Consider the following 18,197-nt stretch of genomic DNA (forward strand, 5'->3'; position numbering starts at 1 on the left):
TTTTATTTTTTTTTTCATTTCTAACTATAATTCAACTATTTTACTCCCAAAACAACCACCTAAACTTAAAACAAGACCCAATAACTAATGTTTGATTTATTTTTAAGAAAAATGACATTTCCATTTTGTTTTGTACACACATCAGGAAAATTTGCGATTTTCGGGCTGACAAGAAAAGACAAAAGATCACGTGACTCCAAAAAAATCTTTTAAAAGATGCGCAAGACTCAAAAGAAAAAAGTCAGGGAGCGGCGGGGCGCCATCCATATGCGTACCCGAACAATCAGAAAAAATCATGGAGGGGGGGGGGCCATAATGCCCCTCGGCCTTATTAGGGTTAAGCTGTCATGCTCACCTCCTTGTACATTATGCATAATAAAATAGTAGACCTACCAATCAATATTCTTGCACTTATATCAAATGACAATCATCAGAGCACATGTAGGAAGATCTACCTCTCACCCTGTATCCCACTGAGTTCATCAGTACCACAAGGATTAAATGTTTTTAATTTCTGAAAACATCCAGAATCTCTTGAAATTCACGAGAAGACCATCCAGTATCTTTTCTATGTTCTTCACCTATGTTTTTAACTTGCCAATGGATAGGAGATGCATCTGATTTCTATCTTCACCTTCCTAATTTCACTTTTTCCTTCTTCCTTCTTGGAATCCATTTGACTAAAAGGAAGACAAAATGTATTTAGTTAACCTCCAATTTCCCCTTATCAAAATACCTTGAAGTCTAAGATTAAGTTGATGCTTAAATGGCTCGATTTGGTGCATACTGTTTGCCAAATTAAAAAGAAAACAGTCTTAAGTTCAACTAACAGGAACAATAACGCAGGGGGTGTCTGAGAGGGGACGTGCCCCCTCAGAAGTTGAAGTTTTTTTTTTTTTAATTGTTGGATAAATGGCTCGATTTGGTGCATACTTTTTGCGAAATGAAAAAGAAAACAGTGACTTAAGTTCAACTAACAGGAACAAGAACGCAGGGGGTGTCTGAGGGGGGATGTGCCCCCCTCATAAGTTGAAGATTTTTTTTTAAATTGATGCACAAATGGCATGATTTGGTCCACACTTTTTGCCTTTTTGACTTAAGTTCAACTAACAAGAACAAGAACGCAGGGGCGGGGGAGGGGGATGTCACCATACTTTTTCAGAAGGGTTTTATAGATGAATTTGTCGTTTCCATTGAACAATCAGCCATAAGGTTTAGGAGATACAAATGATTAATTTGATCTTTTTTCAGTTGGTGAAAGGTTTTTCATCGTAAACCAATGTTTAGAATTCCGGTAATGTGAATGTAGTAATATAATGACGCGTCTTAAAATCTGATCGCCTGATTTTGCTTGCTTTTTTTTTCTCTTTTTCTTTATTTTCTCTATCTTTATTCTTTTACCCCCTCTCCCCCCGCCCTCCCTTACGTCATAATTTACCTTTTATAGTTTTAAAAAAGAGAACGTTCCCACACCGGGAATCGAACCTGGGCCGCGGCGGTGAGAGCGCCGAATCCTAACCAGTAGGCCATTATTATGGGATACACAGTTTCGCAGGTGAGGTACCGCACACTGAAAATATTTCTCCTGGCCTAATTCCTCCTAATTCTCGTCCCCTTCCTTTTCTCTTCTTCTCCTTCTTTTCCTTTCTTCTCCTTTTTTTCCTTTTCTTTCCTTCTCCTTTTCCTCTTTCTCCTTCCCTTCCTCTTCCCTTTTTCAAATGATACGGGTCGGCCGCATCCTCTGCCCCCCCCCCCCTGTCGCGCCGCCCCTGGGGATATCAATTAATTTGTATTAATTTACCTGTTTATATGCTTGTGTATTTATCTATGTTGTTTTTTATGTTGTTATTTTGTTTTTTATGTTGTTATTTGTTTTATTCTTGCTAACAGGGCCTCATGGAAGACTTCCAAATTGTTGATATGTGCCACCCTGTATAAATATCAGGAATAAATAAATAAATAAATAAATAAATAAATAAATAAATAAATAAATAAATTACACAAAACCTTCCAAGTATTTTTTAAAGTGAAATGACGGATGGTATCGATATCGAGCGTAATGATTTATTTGCGCATGCGCCGATTATACGTTAATAATTCGGCGATGGAGGAAGGTCTGTCGTCCCTCATCACGAAAGTGGATAGAATTTCTATTGTCTTACCTGAAAGGTACCCTAAAAACTGGGCGGATATCCAGAATGAGGGACATCGAAAGCATGTCTACGGAGGAGAACTACTCAATTTGGCATTGGTTGTATCACTTTCAGAAAAGAACGGTCAACCTGTAGCAGAGTCGGCCGAAACATGGAAGGCCCTATCCATCGCGGGGAGCGCTGGGTACAGCACACCCGAAGATTCGCCGAGTGCCAACAGGTCCGCTTCGCTCAGTTTCTCTCAGCAGCGTTCACAGAGTGTTGATTGTCCCGATCAGGCAGCAGATGCTGAGGCCGAACGAGATGGCAGAAAAACGCACAGTTCAAGGGGTACAGGACGACGTTTTTCTGAAAGTAGTGCTCCCCATACAGAGAATATGAGGTGCCTTTCTTTTACATCTGTACCTGTCAGACTCAAACTTAACGAGAAAGCTGCCAAGTCAATTTCGAAAAAAGTGAGTCAGCTCCACTCGAAGTCAATCATTGCATGCTGAGCTCAGAGTCAGAGCCTCAGTTGCAGTTTTAATTCTAGCCTTATTCGGCTGGGTGAAAATATATATTACGATATTGACGTCACCTAGCCTTAATTGGCACCGATACCCCTTCTCGAAAAGTGATGTAAAATTGTAAATAAAATTTAGCGAGTTCGCCTTTAAATTGTTTTACTTACACTTGCACTATTGCAGACTTAATATTGTTGCCTCGTTTATATACTATTGTTAGTAGGGTCTAAGTCATACATGTATTAATTATTAGATACGTGGAATAGCAGAATTCAATAGATGAAGTGGTTGTTTGTTTTATATTAGAAGGTGATTATTAAAGGCGCACCCTACATAGGGTCTACATGTAAGTAAGAGACTGCCCCATGACAAAATTTGATATCCACATTGTCATTAGTGGACCAATGCTTCATCAAAAGAGCTAAGACAAAGTCAGAAGACTTAAAATTCTTAGCCAGCTGGCAGTGACAGAAGGAAACATGCACAACAAATATAAATAAACTCCATAAAATGTACACAAGTTGTGTCAGTTTTAATATTGCTTGTTTAATGCATTAATCTTCAGGTCAATGTAGTTCCTTGTTCTGAGGGACGAGCACTGGTTCTTCCTATGAGTGTACCTCTTGGCTCCCCACCAGAGAAGGGCGGGGCCTTAACCTCTCACATAGCAACCATCAATGTGGATATCTCTGAAGCCAGGGCAAGCAGTGAAAAGAGGGAGGAGGATCGGATAGACATGCTACTACAGTGTTCAATAGAGGAAGTTATTCAAGCTGAAGAGAAACAACATGTTATACACAATGGTATTATAAACTTTCTCTGTCTGTTTCTCTTTCCGTATTTCTTGTTTTGACCGTGAGCTAATCACAAGTCACAAGCCCATTTAAACTATATTCAATGATAGGGAGAAGTGTTTCTTCACGTAAAGTGTAAATCTTTACAGAGAGAAAAATGTAAATGTTATTTTATAAAAAAATATGTTTGTTTAAGAAATGTATGAATGTTTGAGTCGTCAATATAAACAAATAAGACTCTCAAATTAGGGGACCTGTCTGTCATGTGACTACCTGAACTACTCTTTTTTTTTAATTTGAATATAATGGAATTGTGTAAGTTTCTCACCAACAAAAATGTTGTTCATGCCCGTGCTTCAGATATTATGTGTAAATGATATATACGTCTCAGATTTTTCCTGCATATCACCATGAAAAATATTAATTTGGCTTTAGTAAACATTGAAAACGGTCATGGAATTTGATGTTCTATGTTTGTATTGTAACAGTATCTGCTGAATTTCCAGTGCTTCCACCACCTCAGGTCAACTGTCAACATTTCAGTGTCTCTGGGAAACATTACTTAGTAACAAAAGGTGAGTACAGTCTAGGGTTAATTTGTGTCCTCAGAAGAGTATCTATAAAGAAATCTCTGCATAAAGGCACAAGTGAATTGAAATTTGTGTAATTTTGTGTGTTGGAACAAATGGGAAAGTTGTTCGCCACTACATGTTGTACATCACAGAGACATTACAGATTAAGCCAATTTGAAGAGACCATACCTATACAGTGTATAGTGAAAACAAAATTTGAAGAAAATAAAATCTGAATTTTTAATTAAAATCATTCAAACTTTCACCAGGTTACTTCTCTGATTTATCTCCTTTAAGATTTATGGTCATCTAGTGGTTCTTGAGTGAACTTGATTGAAATGTTCTGCTAAAAATAAATTGTTCATTAGTTTTTAAAAATCTTTCTTGTCTTTATCAGTGTGCAATAGTTATCCAGAAGAGCTGCTAATTCATACTATCCAGGTCTTTGTCAATAAGAACATTAATCTGGAGTCTACAAGTTCTTCAACAACGTTATCAAGGTGGGTTTGCATGAATCAAGGGCACAATCAACCAACATTGTATGCAATAATTGGGACCACATGTTGCTAAACATATTAGGCCAAATAACAACAATGAAGTGTTTCTCGTACCCACCCGCCTCCGCCTCCATATTTTACTATTTACTATTCAGGAAAAATAAGCCCCAAAAAGCCCCTTCCAAAAAAAAGACAAGGTGGCCCGAATTCACAAAGGAGGTTTGTCGACACGTTTTTTACAAACCTGGTTTGTAAAAACGTGTCAAAATGCCAAGGGACGTTAGTTAATATTTTTTTCCTTAAAAAATGAATTATCAAAAAATATAAATTCTGTTGATTTGTACGTCCCTTGAGAAACCACTACCAGTAAATGGTGAGAGCGATTGGTGGCATGAACGGCCTGCCATAGTTAAGTCCAACTTAAAGTCAATCTTAGTCTTTGTGAAACACTCCCCTGGTATGAGTTGATACCCTTCTGGTTTTCAGTAAATTGATGTTAATGGCAGAGTCGCTTGTACGAGGAGGATGCATCCATCTGAGAGTGAATTTTTCTACCAATGCACAAATCTCTTTTCACTTTCTCTCTATTTTTTTTTTTTTACCAGAAGACTCGGGAGCGAAATGGCTCACTGCTCCCATTGGTATTTTTTCGGCTGGTTCATATTTTTGTGTGGCTGTTGTATTTGTGAGAGAATACATTTCATGATACATTCAAGAATATTCCCATAATAGAATACATTTCATGATATATTCAATGATATTCTCATAGAGTACATTTGTTGATATATTCAAGGGTATTCCCATGGTTTTCTATTGCTCAGTGATGCTGGAGACTGGTCATCATTTCTCTCGATAGAGCTTCTACCTAGTCAGAGAGATCAATCATCTACCAGTCTGCATCCTAAAGAGGAACATACGTTTGTCTTCCAAGTCACTTGGGATTGCTCTCTGCCTTCAAACAGACCTGAAGAGGTATGTACGTGTATTAAAGGGCTCCTCTCTGTCTCATACAGGGAAAAGAGAAATGCCATATGTGTTGTATTAAAGGTTAGCTTCTATGAGGTCAACTCCCCAGAGAGTGGAGAATGTGCATACGTTGTACATTGTGTGCGGGTAAGCCTGAATCCGATGACCGGGGTAATAATATATCTGTAAAGCGCTTAGGCACATCGTTGTATTGGGCGCTATATAAAAGCGGAATATTATTATTATTATTACTCAGGAAGGGGGGGGGGGACAAATGGCAGACATCTGTGTTTTCCTTCAGTGTATGAAAAGACTTGCTTTTCCTTTAAAAAAAATTCAAATCGTTATTATAATTATTTTCTATTTTTTACTTGACATTTTTAGTTGAAATAAAAATTTGATTGAATTTATATCAAAAAGATAGGAATCCATGTAATGGTGCAATTTACAGTACATCAGGTAATTTTCTTACATACAAAATATATCAATTATAATTTTATTATCTCTGTGCTGAAGCAGCTCTGCACATCTTTTTAGAATACTGGTTAAAATGAAATACTGTATCAGATATGAGTAAACCACAAACATAGTTCAAGATTAGTATTTTGAAGCTGAGCTTTAACAATGGCTGTGGGTGATTGATCGATTCAAATTTTTTTCCATTTCATATAAATTGTTTGCACAATAACAAACATAGAGGACAAAGTAAGTTAAAAATTATGAAATGAAACAGGAACCTACTGGAAAACATAGTTGAGTACAGTGTGTATGCTAGTATTCTATTGTAATATTCATTCTACATCTTTCATCAGTATGTAGCTCTTTTAAACCTTGACATGCTCTCTTTTTTGTATAGCCTGTACAGTTTCCCCTCTTTCTGGTGATTGAGTGGAACACCCCTTCTATGGCTATGGAACAATCCATTCAATCCCACTATCATATGCCAACAGTCACAATGGATTTCCCAGCATTCATAGTGCTTGCCCAGTGCCAGTCACCTGTCACTACAGGTCAAAGGTCAGTTGTATGATGTCATTATTATAATTCAATCAAGATATATGTGCCCGGCTTCATGTAAGCTAGGTATTCTGGTTATTGATATTTTACATGTATGTCATTTATTAGAGTAAAAATGTTTAACAATAACTTTCTGAGATACCAGAAATGTCAAAATGCAATTTGTCATAAATGGACTTTGTGATAAGAAGTAAATATTTTGATGTTATCTATGTTCATCTTCTTTTCAAACTATTAAAGAACATATCATATACTGCATTTTTTTTCAACAATATTTTGTTTCTCTACAAGAAAAATTGTTTGATACCTGATAGCGTACTATTCTAGAACTATATATTTGGCCATAAGTTGTTTAGAAATGTGCATGGCAGATTTTTAAATGTGGCATTGTACAGTTGTAGAAATAAACATTCGGAATGTGGTTTGTACTATCATTACAACTCTGTTCCATGTATTATTGTTGTGAACTAAAACTTTGGTTTGCGATTTAAAACTGAGACTTTGCAGCCACTCCCTATATCCTGATAATACACTAATAATATGGAGTATTTAGGAGCGCTAAATCTAAAAAGTATTGTAAAGCTAAGAAAATTAGAGAATGTGAAGAGAAACCACATTAAATCACATTATATGAATACTTATGAAAAATGTGAAAAAAAACCAAACAGCCTAAAAATCCCTCCATCCGGCCGGCGGAGGGCTATATTAAAGGGATCTTTTGAAAGAGGCAAGACAAGCTAATTCTCTGATGAAAAGAGGGATATTGTTCCACATTTTTTGAGCCAGCCACTGTAAAACGTTTGGTAGATTTCTTTCTTAAGCATCATTGTTGCTGTTTCATTAGTAGAACACAGTTCCTAGGTATTTTCCAATATACTGTACACTACTATACCATTGAGATCTCCTCCCTTTTGTATAATCGTGACCTTTTTATTTTTGTTTTTGCAACTTATAATGTTGTTTTAGTTTGAACATGCAGTTGATTTTGATAGCCTTTTTATTTCGTCATGCAGCAGAACCTCTTGAAGTACTTGTGTTTGTCATGGGTTTTTATACATTTAGAGCAAGAACTTGATGTCAAAATGTCAGCCCCTTCACATTTTATGTTTGGTGTAGTTTTACAGTGACCTACACACTTCTGAACAATCTTCAAGATTTCCTGGGAATAAGTCTTATCTGGATACCAGACAAAGAGCCAAGAGGTATAAAGGAACATCTTAACATCTATTAATAAACATCCTCCGATTCTTGGCACTTGGGGCATTTAGAAAACTGCATGGGTCACTTTAACACCTCCAAATTGCATTGCATGATTTAAATTATGGCTGCGGTGTACTAAACATAAAATCTCTTCGAAAATCATTGACAATTGATTTGCTGTTTTTCTGGATGGGCTCAGCATTGGCTTTCCATAATCACAAGAGAAATCGTTTATTTAAATAGCATTTTTAAGTTCCATAGTGTTTGCCATGTCATGTTGGTAATTTTTACTACACTGTACTTCAATTCGTTATTCTTCCTTTATAATTTGAAAACATAATTTCTCAATCTATATCTGTGATCCAGATTGCTTTCATCTCAATAACAGTCTCTCTACATTTTTGTAGCTCTATAAAATTAATTATTTTAAATATAGATTAATTTGTGGTAACATTGTAATTCATGTTAACTTCTGTTTCCAGAATTTTTTAACAGGTGTGGTTTTGTTTTGTCCTACCTGAAGCTTGTATATTGAGCATTAATTTCCACACCCCCCCCCCCTTCCCCATCGGTGTTATGTAATAAATACTGCAGCCATAATTATTTGATGCTAGCTGCGATGTGATTGTACAATGTAGTTACTCTGCATGAAAAGCTTCTGGTTTTAGTATTAAGCCTTTTTCCTACTGATGATACTGTGCAATTTCTAACATAATACTGTATGTCCCCAAGCAAAAAATGATGTGCCCCTCTTAGAAATCAAAGCTATAGAGAAGGGGGATTGACCGAGTTTGACTCCCAGGGTATCGGCTCATGAAAGATTATGGACATCCCACTGATATGCTCATCATAAGATTAACATTTTTTGAGTTGAGTTTAAAACTTTTAAGGCTTGAAGACCGATGTGAATGATTAGAGAAACTGGCCGCACATCACTTTGCCTTGTTTATAAATGATTAGGTATCTTGCCAAGCCAAATGCCAACAAAGTTAATCTGCTTTAGAAAAATAGTCTTTGTAGTTATGTCGTCATGACAAAATATAACATAAAGTAAACACAGGGCTTCAATACACACTGCAGACAGTACTCTAAATAAAAGGTCCCAAATTCCTTGTTTATAGTATAGAACTCACTAAACACAAACTGCAATGTTATTTTTAAGAAATACTATCAGTTCATCATTGGCAAAATGTTGTGAATCAAGTGCCTTTTTGATATCCAGACTTAGAATGACAGCATGCAGGTTTTTCAGTCTGGTATGAAATATTATTAGGACTGCCTCTCCAACGTTTCCTTCCTATAGGTCATCAATTTCTTTAATTCCGGCAATTCTAATATCTAAATGTATAAGAATCAAAGAAATTGGTTTATATTCAATCATACTTTTGTATTGACCTTATTGTTTTTTTTTGCTATCAATGATGATATGTCTTCAAGAAAAAGATACTGGTAGTTGAACTTTTTAAAACTACACTTAAAACTTTATTGAGTATTCCACCCAGCTACCGGTAATATCAAAGTACAGTAACACATTGATTTAGTTAGAAAGGGGACTGGAGAATTTCCATCAGATGTGTAGTTTTTTATGCGAAAAGTTAAATGAATTATTTTCATTTACATTCATGAAAGTATGAATGTAAAGCAATAGTATTGGATGAACAAGGTTTGATAGAACCAACTTATATAAACTGCATGATTGTGTACAAATATGTACTTTGTATATAAATGTTATAATTCATAATAAATGCATGGCACGATATAGGGTTTGTTTGGGCTTTTGATTTTTTGGAAATAGATTTTGTTGTTTTCATATTGTTAATAATGCATGACAGTGAATGAATTTGCATGGTGTTAACCCAGATTTTTATTTCTTCATAAATTCAAAATATCATAACATTTGTCAACAGTCAATATTGCTATGGTATGTACCTGAAATGTTGTTTGTTGCTATGGGTGAATGGATATCGAATATGACTTATTTGGCACACACCAGCACAAATTTGCACAAATTTGCACAAAAGTTATTTGTAAATAGACATACATGTACATGTATGTATGTAGTGCATTTAGACTAATCGTAGTTTGCAGCCACAAACCCTGTTGGTCTCTGATTAAAAAATCATATTATTATTATCTGGACTACAGTATCTTAGCTATCCAAAGCCTAGTTTGAGAGAATAAATCTTCTACAGTGTACATGCAATACAGTTGCTCCAGATGGTGTAGGCTTTTCATCAAGACAAATGATATGCTGATTCTCTACAGTACATGTACCAGACTTGCAGGTTCAACCTACATGTAATTATGACCTTAATGGGCCATGTGTGAATATGTAAAAAAAAAAAAAGAAAAAGAATAATGACATTAGAATTTAATAATAATTACAAAATAAGAATCATATAATTTAGAAAAAATAATTGTATATTTTATGGCAGGCTAGACGTGCTTTATTACCAAATTTAATAGTGAACTGTATTTTGTGGTATGAAAGCAATAAGCTTTATTTTTTTATTTTTTTTATTTATATAGATGGGGTGTATACTTTTCTTTATTACCAGTATATGTAATTGTACTTTAATATAGTTCTGTGATGGTAAACTGAATTACTAATGTGTCATACATGTTGTTATACATGACATTTCAGGTTATCTATTGGCATTGGACCATTTACAATGAACATACCTGCCTTTACAATGTATGTGTAGGGTACACATGGTGGTATCATGTCTACATGTATGTCTTCAAACTGTGGATCAATCGGCCTCAAGTGGTTTCTTCTATTCCACTTTTATTCCATGATAGTTTGACTTCAAAGCAGCTCTCATACAATACGTGTTGACTGTTATCATGCTCATTTTGGCTTACCATGAGTTATATTATGAGATGAGATTGACAAACTCAAAATTGTTATTGATGGCTGTGAAATTGTTTGTCAAGTAACTGTATGTGCATGTCTAGTATCACTGTAAATTTTATGAATATGAACCACTTTCAAACTTCTTTTTATTTCTCTTTTCAAGTACGGATTATATTTATCCCGCTGCATATTAGTTTTAATATTATGCAGTGGGACTAGAATTTTAAAACCTACGCTGCACAGAAGGTTGCATTGCATGACTAAAGAACTATGTAAATAATAATTTAATTCTTAACTAAGACATACACATTATTAGGGTGTGACTAAATGTACATGTAGCAGCCTAGCATATATCAGGGCCCCTCCCAGTAAGACAACACTGCCATTCTTTGTTTACATTTTGTATTGTACAATTATGAAATGAACCTTGGACGCTAGACTCCAATTTTGCATGTAAATACAGACTTTTCTGTTAAAACATTATATTACATTACCCCTGTATCCGTTTGCCTTTTATGAAAAGTCAGACAATGATTTTCAATTAAAAGATATGGCGGGACATTGTTCAAACATTCTAGTGAGTAAACATGATAAAAACATGTATGTACATTGTACATACATATTGTTTTCTCTCAATAGTTTGTTTTATTGATTCCAAAACAATACAAATCATTCTTAGAAATACAGTTGTTTTTCATCTCGACATGATTCAATACACGTTCAATACATACATGTATATAGACATGGAATGAAAAAAACCAACCAGTAATGTACATGTAGGTACACATTGTATGTCTGCTGATATACACTTAAAGTGTCACGGTCACTATTAAACCATAAATTAATTTGATATGTCAACGACCAAACTCTTTAGTTTTTGAGTGTCATGAACAAGGGTTTTAGGTGTCATCAAATAGTTGTTGAACATTTTAACTGTTTGATCATCATATTAATATGATATTGAAAGGATTCAATCAAAGAGAAACAATCATTAAAATAGTCTAGTGGGCACATGGTAATATGTCCTTCTACACAGCCATTCTCAATGTTTGCAAAGTAGTGGTGACTGGTGGACATCATACTTCATGAAATTCTCAGTATTATTTTATAGCTGTTTTCATTTGTTTATTTTATACTAAATGTGAACAGATTGAACTTTAGTGTAAATGGTACTTTCACATTTGAAAAAGTGTATTAACATAGGGTCCTACCCTTATGGCTGTTACACATGGCTGTGTAAGTTTATTATCATCAAGATTACAGCTCATTAGAAGGAGGAAAAATGTATTCATTATAATTTTGCCACCACATAATTTAATGATGTTATTTTTTAACCATTTTTACATTCCAATTCTTAATACAAATATCAAATACCTTTATTTGTTGAAGTCCTCATATATTTATTCATCAGAACAACTTACCAAAGAATAATTGTGTGTCATTCATTCATGTGATGAATCATTTATGTACTTCCATTTAAACTTCATCTGTTCTAGTGCATATTTGGTTATAATGATTATGAAATTTCATTCTTTTTCTTCTCTTAATGATAATCCTGTTTTATTTGCACAAATTTACATTCTGACACCACTGTCACATTATTGATAAGATGCATGCATGCACATTGCATATACTTCTTAACAATAACTTGGAACTCTTGTTGGATTTGGTAATTGGTTTGTATTTATTACTTTAATTTCCATCATTATCAAATTCATTCTTATTTGTTTATAAGGCATCAGACAGACTTAGAATTATCCTTTTAGAATCATAAATGGTTTTTATTTAGAACACTCGAAGTGATATTCAATTCATATTTATTTCATTTCCAACAGAAAGATAAACACAGGTATTACATTTTTTTTCCATAAACCTTTCATTTTTTCTAGTAACTACGGTATACAAATACACTTTGCACATAACAAAATTATTACAAGAAATATTAGTAGCACTGTGAATGTAACACACATGTAAGAGATCATTGCCAGATGAATCCTAATTCTGTAGCTTGATAAGAAACTTTGTATGGAAACTTCGTTAAATAAAATGCAAAACACAATATATTTTTGGCTCTGACCAGAAATACATGTACAGTACATGTATATGTTCTTCCTTGCATAGTGAAATTATCTTGAATTATTCAGTTTTTTAAGCACTTTTCCTTCATACAAGTGCCTGCATAAATGATTAAGATTAAGATTAATGTATGAAAGTAATAACAGCAGAATTAACTATATTTGTATATTATTTATTAATGTTTTTTTTCTTTCTTTTTCTTAAGGTGACACGTGTACTGAGAGTAGAATAGCAGATAGACTAGTTTGTCAGGAACCAATAAAGCAGCTAGGACCTTCTAAGAAAGGATCAACCATCAAAGTGCCTATCACGTTTCAAGCGTTGAAAGCGGGTGTTCAGGAGGTGAGTGTGACCGGAGAAAAAAGGGTATTATGACAAGAAGAGAGGTTGTTGTGGCTTAAGTGGCTGCAATGGTGTCTGATTAAAGGAGAGAAAAGGGGATTACAAGTAGGCAACGTCAGGAAGGGTAGAATTGTAATTCAGAGAGAGACAGAGAGAGAAAGATGAAGGAATGAAAGTGATGATGACGGTGATGTGTTTACTATTTTGTTAAAAATTATTATGATGCTGCTTTTTTAAAAAGCAGCATCAGAATAATGATGCTAGAAGATTGTTTCATATTAATGTAAAATTGTGTTATCTGCTTTGGATGATGATCATGTCAGTGTTATGATACTGATCATTCACTTTTTGTGTATTATAAGAAGAGAGTTGCTTAAAAGACAAAAATATTGGAAATGAGAAGGCAACAAGATAGGATAGACACATTATATTTGTCTTATAGTGGCGAATATATATATACATGTATATATATATATGCAGCAAAGAAACAAGCCAGGGGGTGTTTCACAAAGATCCTAAGTCTAACTTAACTCTAAGTTGGACTTAAAAATTATGGAGAGCCATTTGTAGCCTTAAAATATACTATATTCAAAAGCGAAAAATCAAGTATTTTAGACTTTAAAAAAATTCCACATCAAGAACATGAAATTTCCTTGATAAATAGAAAATATGAATGTTTTGAATAAACATTTCATGCCTTTTTAAACAACTTTTACAATTTTGTTTATAGATGGTAACGGCTTTCCATAATTTTTAAGTCCAACTTAGAGATAAGTTCAACTTAGGATCTTTGTGAAACAACCCCCTGGAGTACATAAGTATCTGTGTATAAAACAATAATATTTTGTGCTTTCTTTTTCCTATTTGATACAACCAGCTTGGAAAGTTCATGAAGTTACGGCTCCAGTACGCCTCTAAGCCTTTAGCAATCAGACCTCAAGTAGCTTCCCTAGCAACCCAGTCTTCTAAGCCTCCTCTCAAATCAACCTACTCCTCATCTTCTTCTTCCTCTTCCTCCTCCGCTTCATCATCATCTTCTACCTCTTCCACTGCCTGTATCACCACCTCTCCTTCTGTCATCACCACATCATCATCATCATCTCCATCGTTACCGATGTATGAGCTTCCGCTTTCCTTTCACGAGGAGCCGGAGAAGCAAGTATCCAAGGTCGGGGATTCAAGCCCCGGCTTACATCGTCGGGTGTTCAGCGTCGGACCTAACAGTTCCTTTGTTAAGAAAGGTGTCTTCACCAGACAGATGTCACTGGCCACACCAAGCTCTCATCCTATCAAGTAGGTTTCAAGTGCATTCACTTTTACTATGAAATACTCTTTCAACCCGGTATGATTTACATGTAGTACTGCCGACTAAGTTTTTATTAAACAAGAATATTGAATTGAATTGAATTGAACTTTATTTGATTTCAATCACAGTAAAAATGACATTATACATTGTTGTAAAACATAGACAAAGAAAAATACATTGAAATATATGTACATGTATACATTGGACAAATAAAAAGAGAAAAAGAAAAAGAAGACATGATATAAATCTACTAAAAGTACATAGGATGGGAAAAGGTGCATCCGTAAAAGCCACAGGGGCTTGATGAATGAGCGCACCCTGAGCATGTCACAATATAATTAACAATCAAAAGCTCAGTCAGCTGGAGAAGCGTAAAGGGATAAACATTGCTTACAATATATCATTTAAAAAGAACTATACAATGACAAGAAGAGCTGCTAAAGTTTACGTTTAAATGGTTTGGTGAACTGAATTAATTGTAAAGAATGTGGTAATGTGTTCCAAAATTTAGGGCCATTATGGTGAAGAGAAATTGTAACAGTGCTGAAAGTTAGAGGCATTCCTAGTATTATAATATTTGCAGAACAGAAAACAAAACTAGCTACCTATGTACTGATGCGTTAGTATTTCTGTAGGAATACTATTCTACAATGTAGTTGTGAATGCTTCATTTACCAAATAAGTTTGTTTGTTTTTTCTTCAGAAATGGAGGTTACAATTTTCTTCATTATTAACAGATTATTCATTGCCCAGGGATATTATTTGCATAATTGAGATGCAAATGTTTTTTAGGTCGTGTCATTAGAATGCAATGCTTTATTAAATGTTGATATTTCCTGCTAATAATTTAAATATACAATTCAATCTCACAGGAAATTTTTAGCTGGAATCCGTTCACACTCCTTTAGTGGGGAGTCTGGAAGTGATGCCTGTCACCATGACAACCAAGAAGATAACATCCAGAGAGACAGGAGCACCGGTAGTGATCCAGGAATCAGGTAATGATCTCAATTGAGTTTCTATCTTATTGACTAGACAAGTTAACTGATTTTCCTCTTTTTTGTTTGCATACTTTTTGTATTGTTTACTGCCTCAGTCTATTAATCTAAGACTGCTTTTAATTCAATTTATTTCAATTCATCATCGTTTATTTTAATCATAAAACCATAAAATAATATACTAGTACATTGTATATACAAAAGTAAAGTGCTTTTCTTATTGTTTGAAAGTCTCACGGTGGTTTACATTGCATTGTTTGTGTAAAAGATCTTGAAAATGATATTTTGGTTATTCATGAGGCAAGTTTGATTGTTATGGAAAAACATATCCTTGTCATGAATCAGGATAGAACATTTTTGGATACTGGAAATTTTATGTTGTATTTGTTTGTTTGTTTCTGATCAAATAAATAAAAACTTTCAATGCCATGTTTATTTTGTAGGCATTGAATGTCATTGTTTTCTTTGTACTGTATCTATCAAGGTAATACACTACATACACTACACTACATACATGTATTATTTGCTGATGATGCCAGTGTTTTGTTATCTCATCATCATATTCATATCCTTGAAAACAGCATCAATAGGGAACTGAATATAATATAAGTGGTCATTTTCACAGTAAAGGGTGTAACTTTTATAAAACAGGGTCAACATTTCAAAGTATGTTTCCATAAATATTTCTACTAAAATTATTAATATAAATGTCTAAATTATGGATTTTTTGTTTTGTTCTGGAGCTTGAGAAATCAGTAAACATGAGAAACCTGGAAAAATAATGAACAACTGTGACAAATATGATTAATTTGAACAAAAACAACACTTTAATTCTATCAGCTTTAATAAATGACAACATTTTTTCTGCAAACATAATCCAATTGCAATTTTTCATTTGCCATTCTAATGAATTCAAAGGCTTAAAAAGCTTTTTTGGTCAAACTTATTTGGTCTTTAAAAAAATACAACGCATTTGTCAAATTTAAGATGAAATATTACTTTGTCATTTAAATTGTCAATTTCACCTATCTTCCAAGAGAGGGAGTAAAGTAAAAATTATTCTACAAATACCATTCAGTAAGGGCTAATTACCAACGCAAATTCCAAAGAAATCGCATTTCAAATTAGGAAGTTCGAATGTGTGTGTTTTCGGAGGCTTCAGGTTACAATGCCTGGTTTGGAGACTTCAATCATGTCAACATAAAATATTGTGCATTACTAATAGGTAACAGATTAAGACAGTAAAATCCAACTTAATTCTTTAATACTGATATGTTTAATTACTAATATAACACCTAAAACATTTGGTAACAGAGTAAAAATACTTGTTAAGTATGCAGTATTACTGTAAATTTTTTATGATTGTAACTGCCTCTTAAAAGTCTACTTCTAATGATTTTTATTTTTATTTTGATCATACCCTGTAATGTAATGAACCATGAATAAAATAAATATCGGTAAATAACTTCAATTGCCTTTTTTTTCTCAACCTTATACAGGCCTATACCCACGAAAATGCAGCACGAGCTTAGCACAGATAACTCTGGTCTTAGTGTGGACAGGATAGCCAAGCACAGATCTCAGGTCTATGTGACATCCTGATACTCAGGACTCAAGCTTAGAGTACATGCATGTGACACCCCGACTCTCTCTGTATTAGCCAAGCACTGAATCTCAAGTCTATGTGACACCCTGATACTCAGGCTTATTCTACCTTAAGATGGACTCAAGCCTACATTACATCATGTGACACCCCGACTCTCTCTGTATTAGCCAAACACTGAATCTCAAGTCTACGTGACACCCTATTACTCGGCTTATTCTACCTTAAGATGAGACTCAAGCGTACAGTACATCATGTGACACCCCGACTCTCTCTGTATTAGCCAAGCACTGAATCTCAAGTCTACGTGACACCCTATTACTCGGCATATTATAGCGCATTTAAACTCTGGTGTATTATGTGACACCACACACTATATTAGCCAGAGCTACAGATTGTTAGGTGACACCCTCATACATTGCTTATTTCTGTGCCCCCATTCTTTGGAACTCTCTCCCTGCCCATATTCAGGACTCGCCCACATCTGACATCTATTCCAAAAAGAACCCCAATCACTATAAAATAAGTGTGAATTTGTATTACAATACTACATTACGGTATGTTCTTTGTTAAATTGTTGCTATTATTAATATGTTAACTTTCCCAGAAATTTACATGTTATGTTGATTTCTTTAGTAATGTTAGTAATGTTTGATTTTCTTGGTGATTTAAGTATTAAAATGTTAATTTGTTCAGTTAATTATAATTTTTTCCAATTAAAATGCATAGTCGGTCATTTGCAAACCAATAAGGTCATAATTTGGTTTAGTTTTTAATTTGATGATGATTGTTTAACCTGACTGCTAATAAAGCTTGTGTATGATTGTAAGTAAGCAACCAGGATACCAACAGCTTTGGTAGGAACTTGGGAATAAGTATTAGCTCTTTTCCTTCCCCGTTACAAGACCACTGCTCTACCACTGAGGCAGGGCGTCTTCTGCAGACAGTGCAATGGCATGTGTTACAGAGATACATGTACTTGTATAGATGTTGTATAAGACAAGCTGTACAGGCATTTATGAGTAACTTTCTTGAGAAAATGTGCATGGAATGACATGTTGACTGCTTGTACATTGTACATGTTAATGTATTGTAGAGGGATGTAGGTGGTGGTAGAAATCTGCAGAATAATGTTCTTCCAGTTTATGTTTGATCATTTGTAATAGGTTTGAAATTCTTTAACTTGTTTACATTACTACAGAACAGGAGAGTGTTTCACAAAGACTAAGATCGACTTTAAGTTGGACTTAACTATGGCAGGCCGTACATGCCACTAGTTCCTCTAACCATTCCTGGCATTGGTTTTTCAAGGG

General features: G+C 34.4%; 1 protein-coding gene across 1 annotated transcript; it reads left to right on the forward strand.

The window, feature by feature from the left end:
* Positions 1-1,996: 1,996 nt before the first annotated feature.
* Positions 1,997-18,169, forward strand: LOC100890846 (microtubule-associated protein 11). Its single transcript, XM_003727371.3, has 11 exons — positions 1,997-2,608; positions 3,222-3,459; positions 3,939-4,025; positions 4,420-4,522; positions 5,341-5,491; positions 6,342-6,502; positions 7,619-7,704; positions 12,841-12,977; positions 13,855-14,270; positions 15,156-15,281; positions 16,781-18,169. The coding sequence occupies exons 1-11, from the start codon at positions 2,039-2,041 to the stop codon at positions 16,881-16,883; spliced, it is 2,178 nt and encodes a 725-aa protein (XP_003727419.3). The 5' UTR covers positions 1,997-2,038; the 3' UTR covers positions 16,884-18,169.
* Positions 18,170-18,197: the final 28 nt, after the last annotated feature.

This window comes from Strongylocentrotus purpuratus, unplaced genomic scaffold (assembly GCF_000002235.5).
Source record: "Strongylocentrotus purpuratus isolate Spur 01 unplaced genomic scaffold, Spur_5.0 spur5_scaffold_12, whole genome shotgun sequence".
Lineage (NCBI taxonomy): Eukaryota > Metazoa > Echinodermata > Echinoidea > Camarodonta > Strongylocentrotidae > Strongylocentrotus > Strongylocentrotus purpuratus.

Excerpts from the sequence above, each read along its gene's own strand:
- LOC100890846 (XM_003727371.3), top strand. The coding sequence starts at position 2,039 with ATGGTATCGATATCGAGCGTAATGATTTATTTGCGCATGCGCCGATTA. Across the intron at positions 2,609-3,221 it reads CCAAGTCAATTTCGAAAAAA|GTCAATGTAGTTCCTTGTTC; the intron begins GTGAGTCAGCTC and ends ATTAATCTTCAG. Across the intron at positions 14,271-15,155 it reads CCAAGCTCTCATCCTATCAA|GAAATTTTTAGCTGGAATCC; the intron begins GTAGGTTTCAAG and ends TCAATCTCACAG.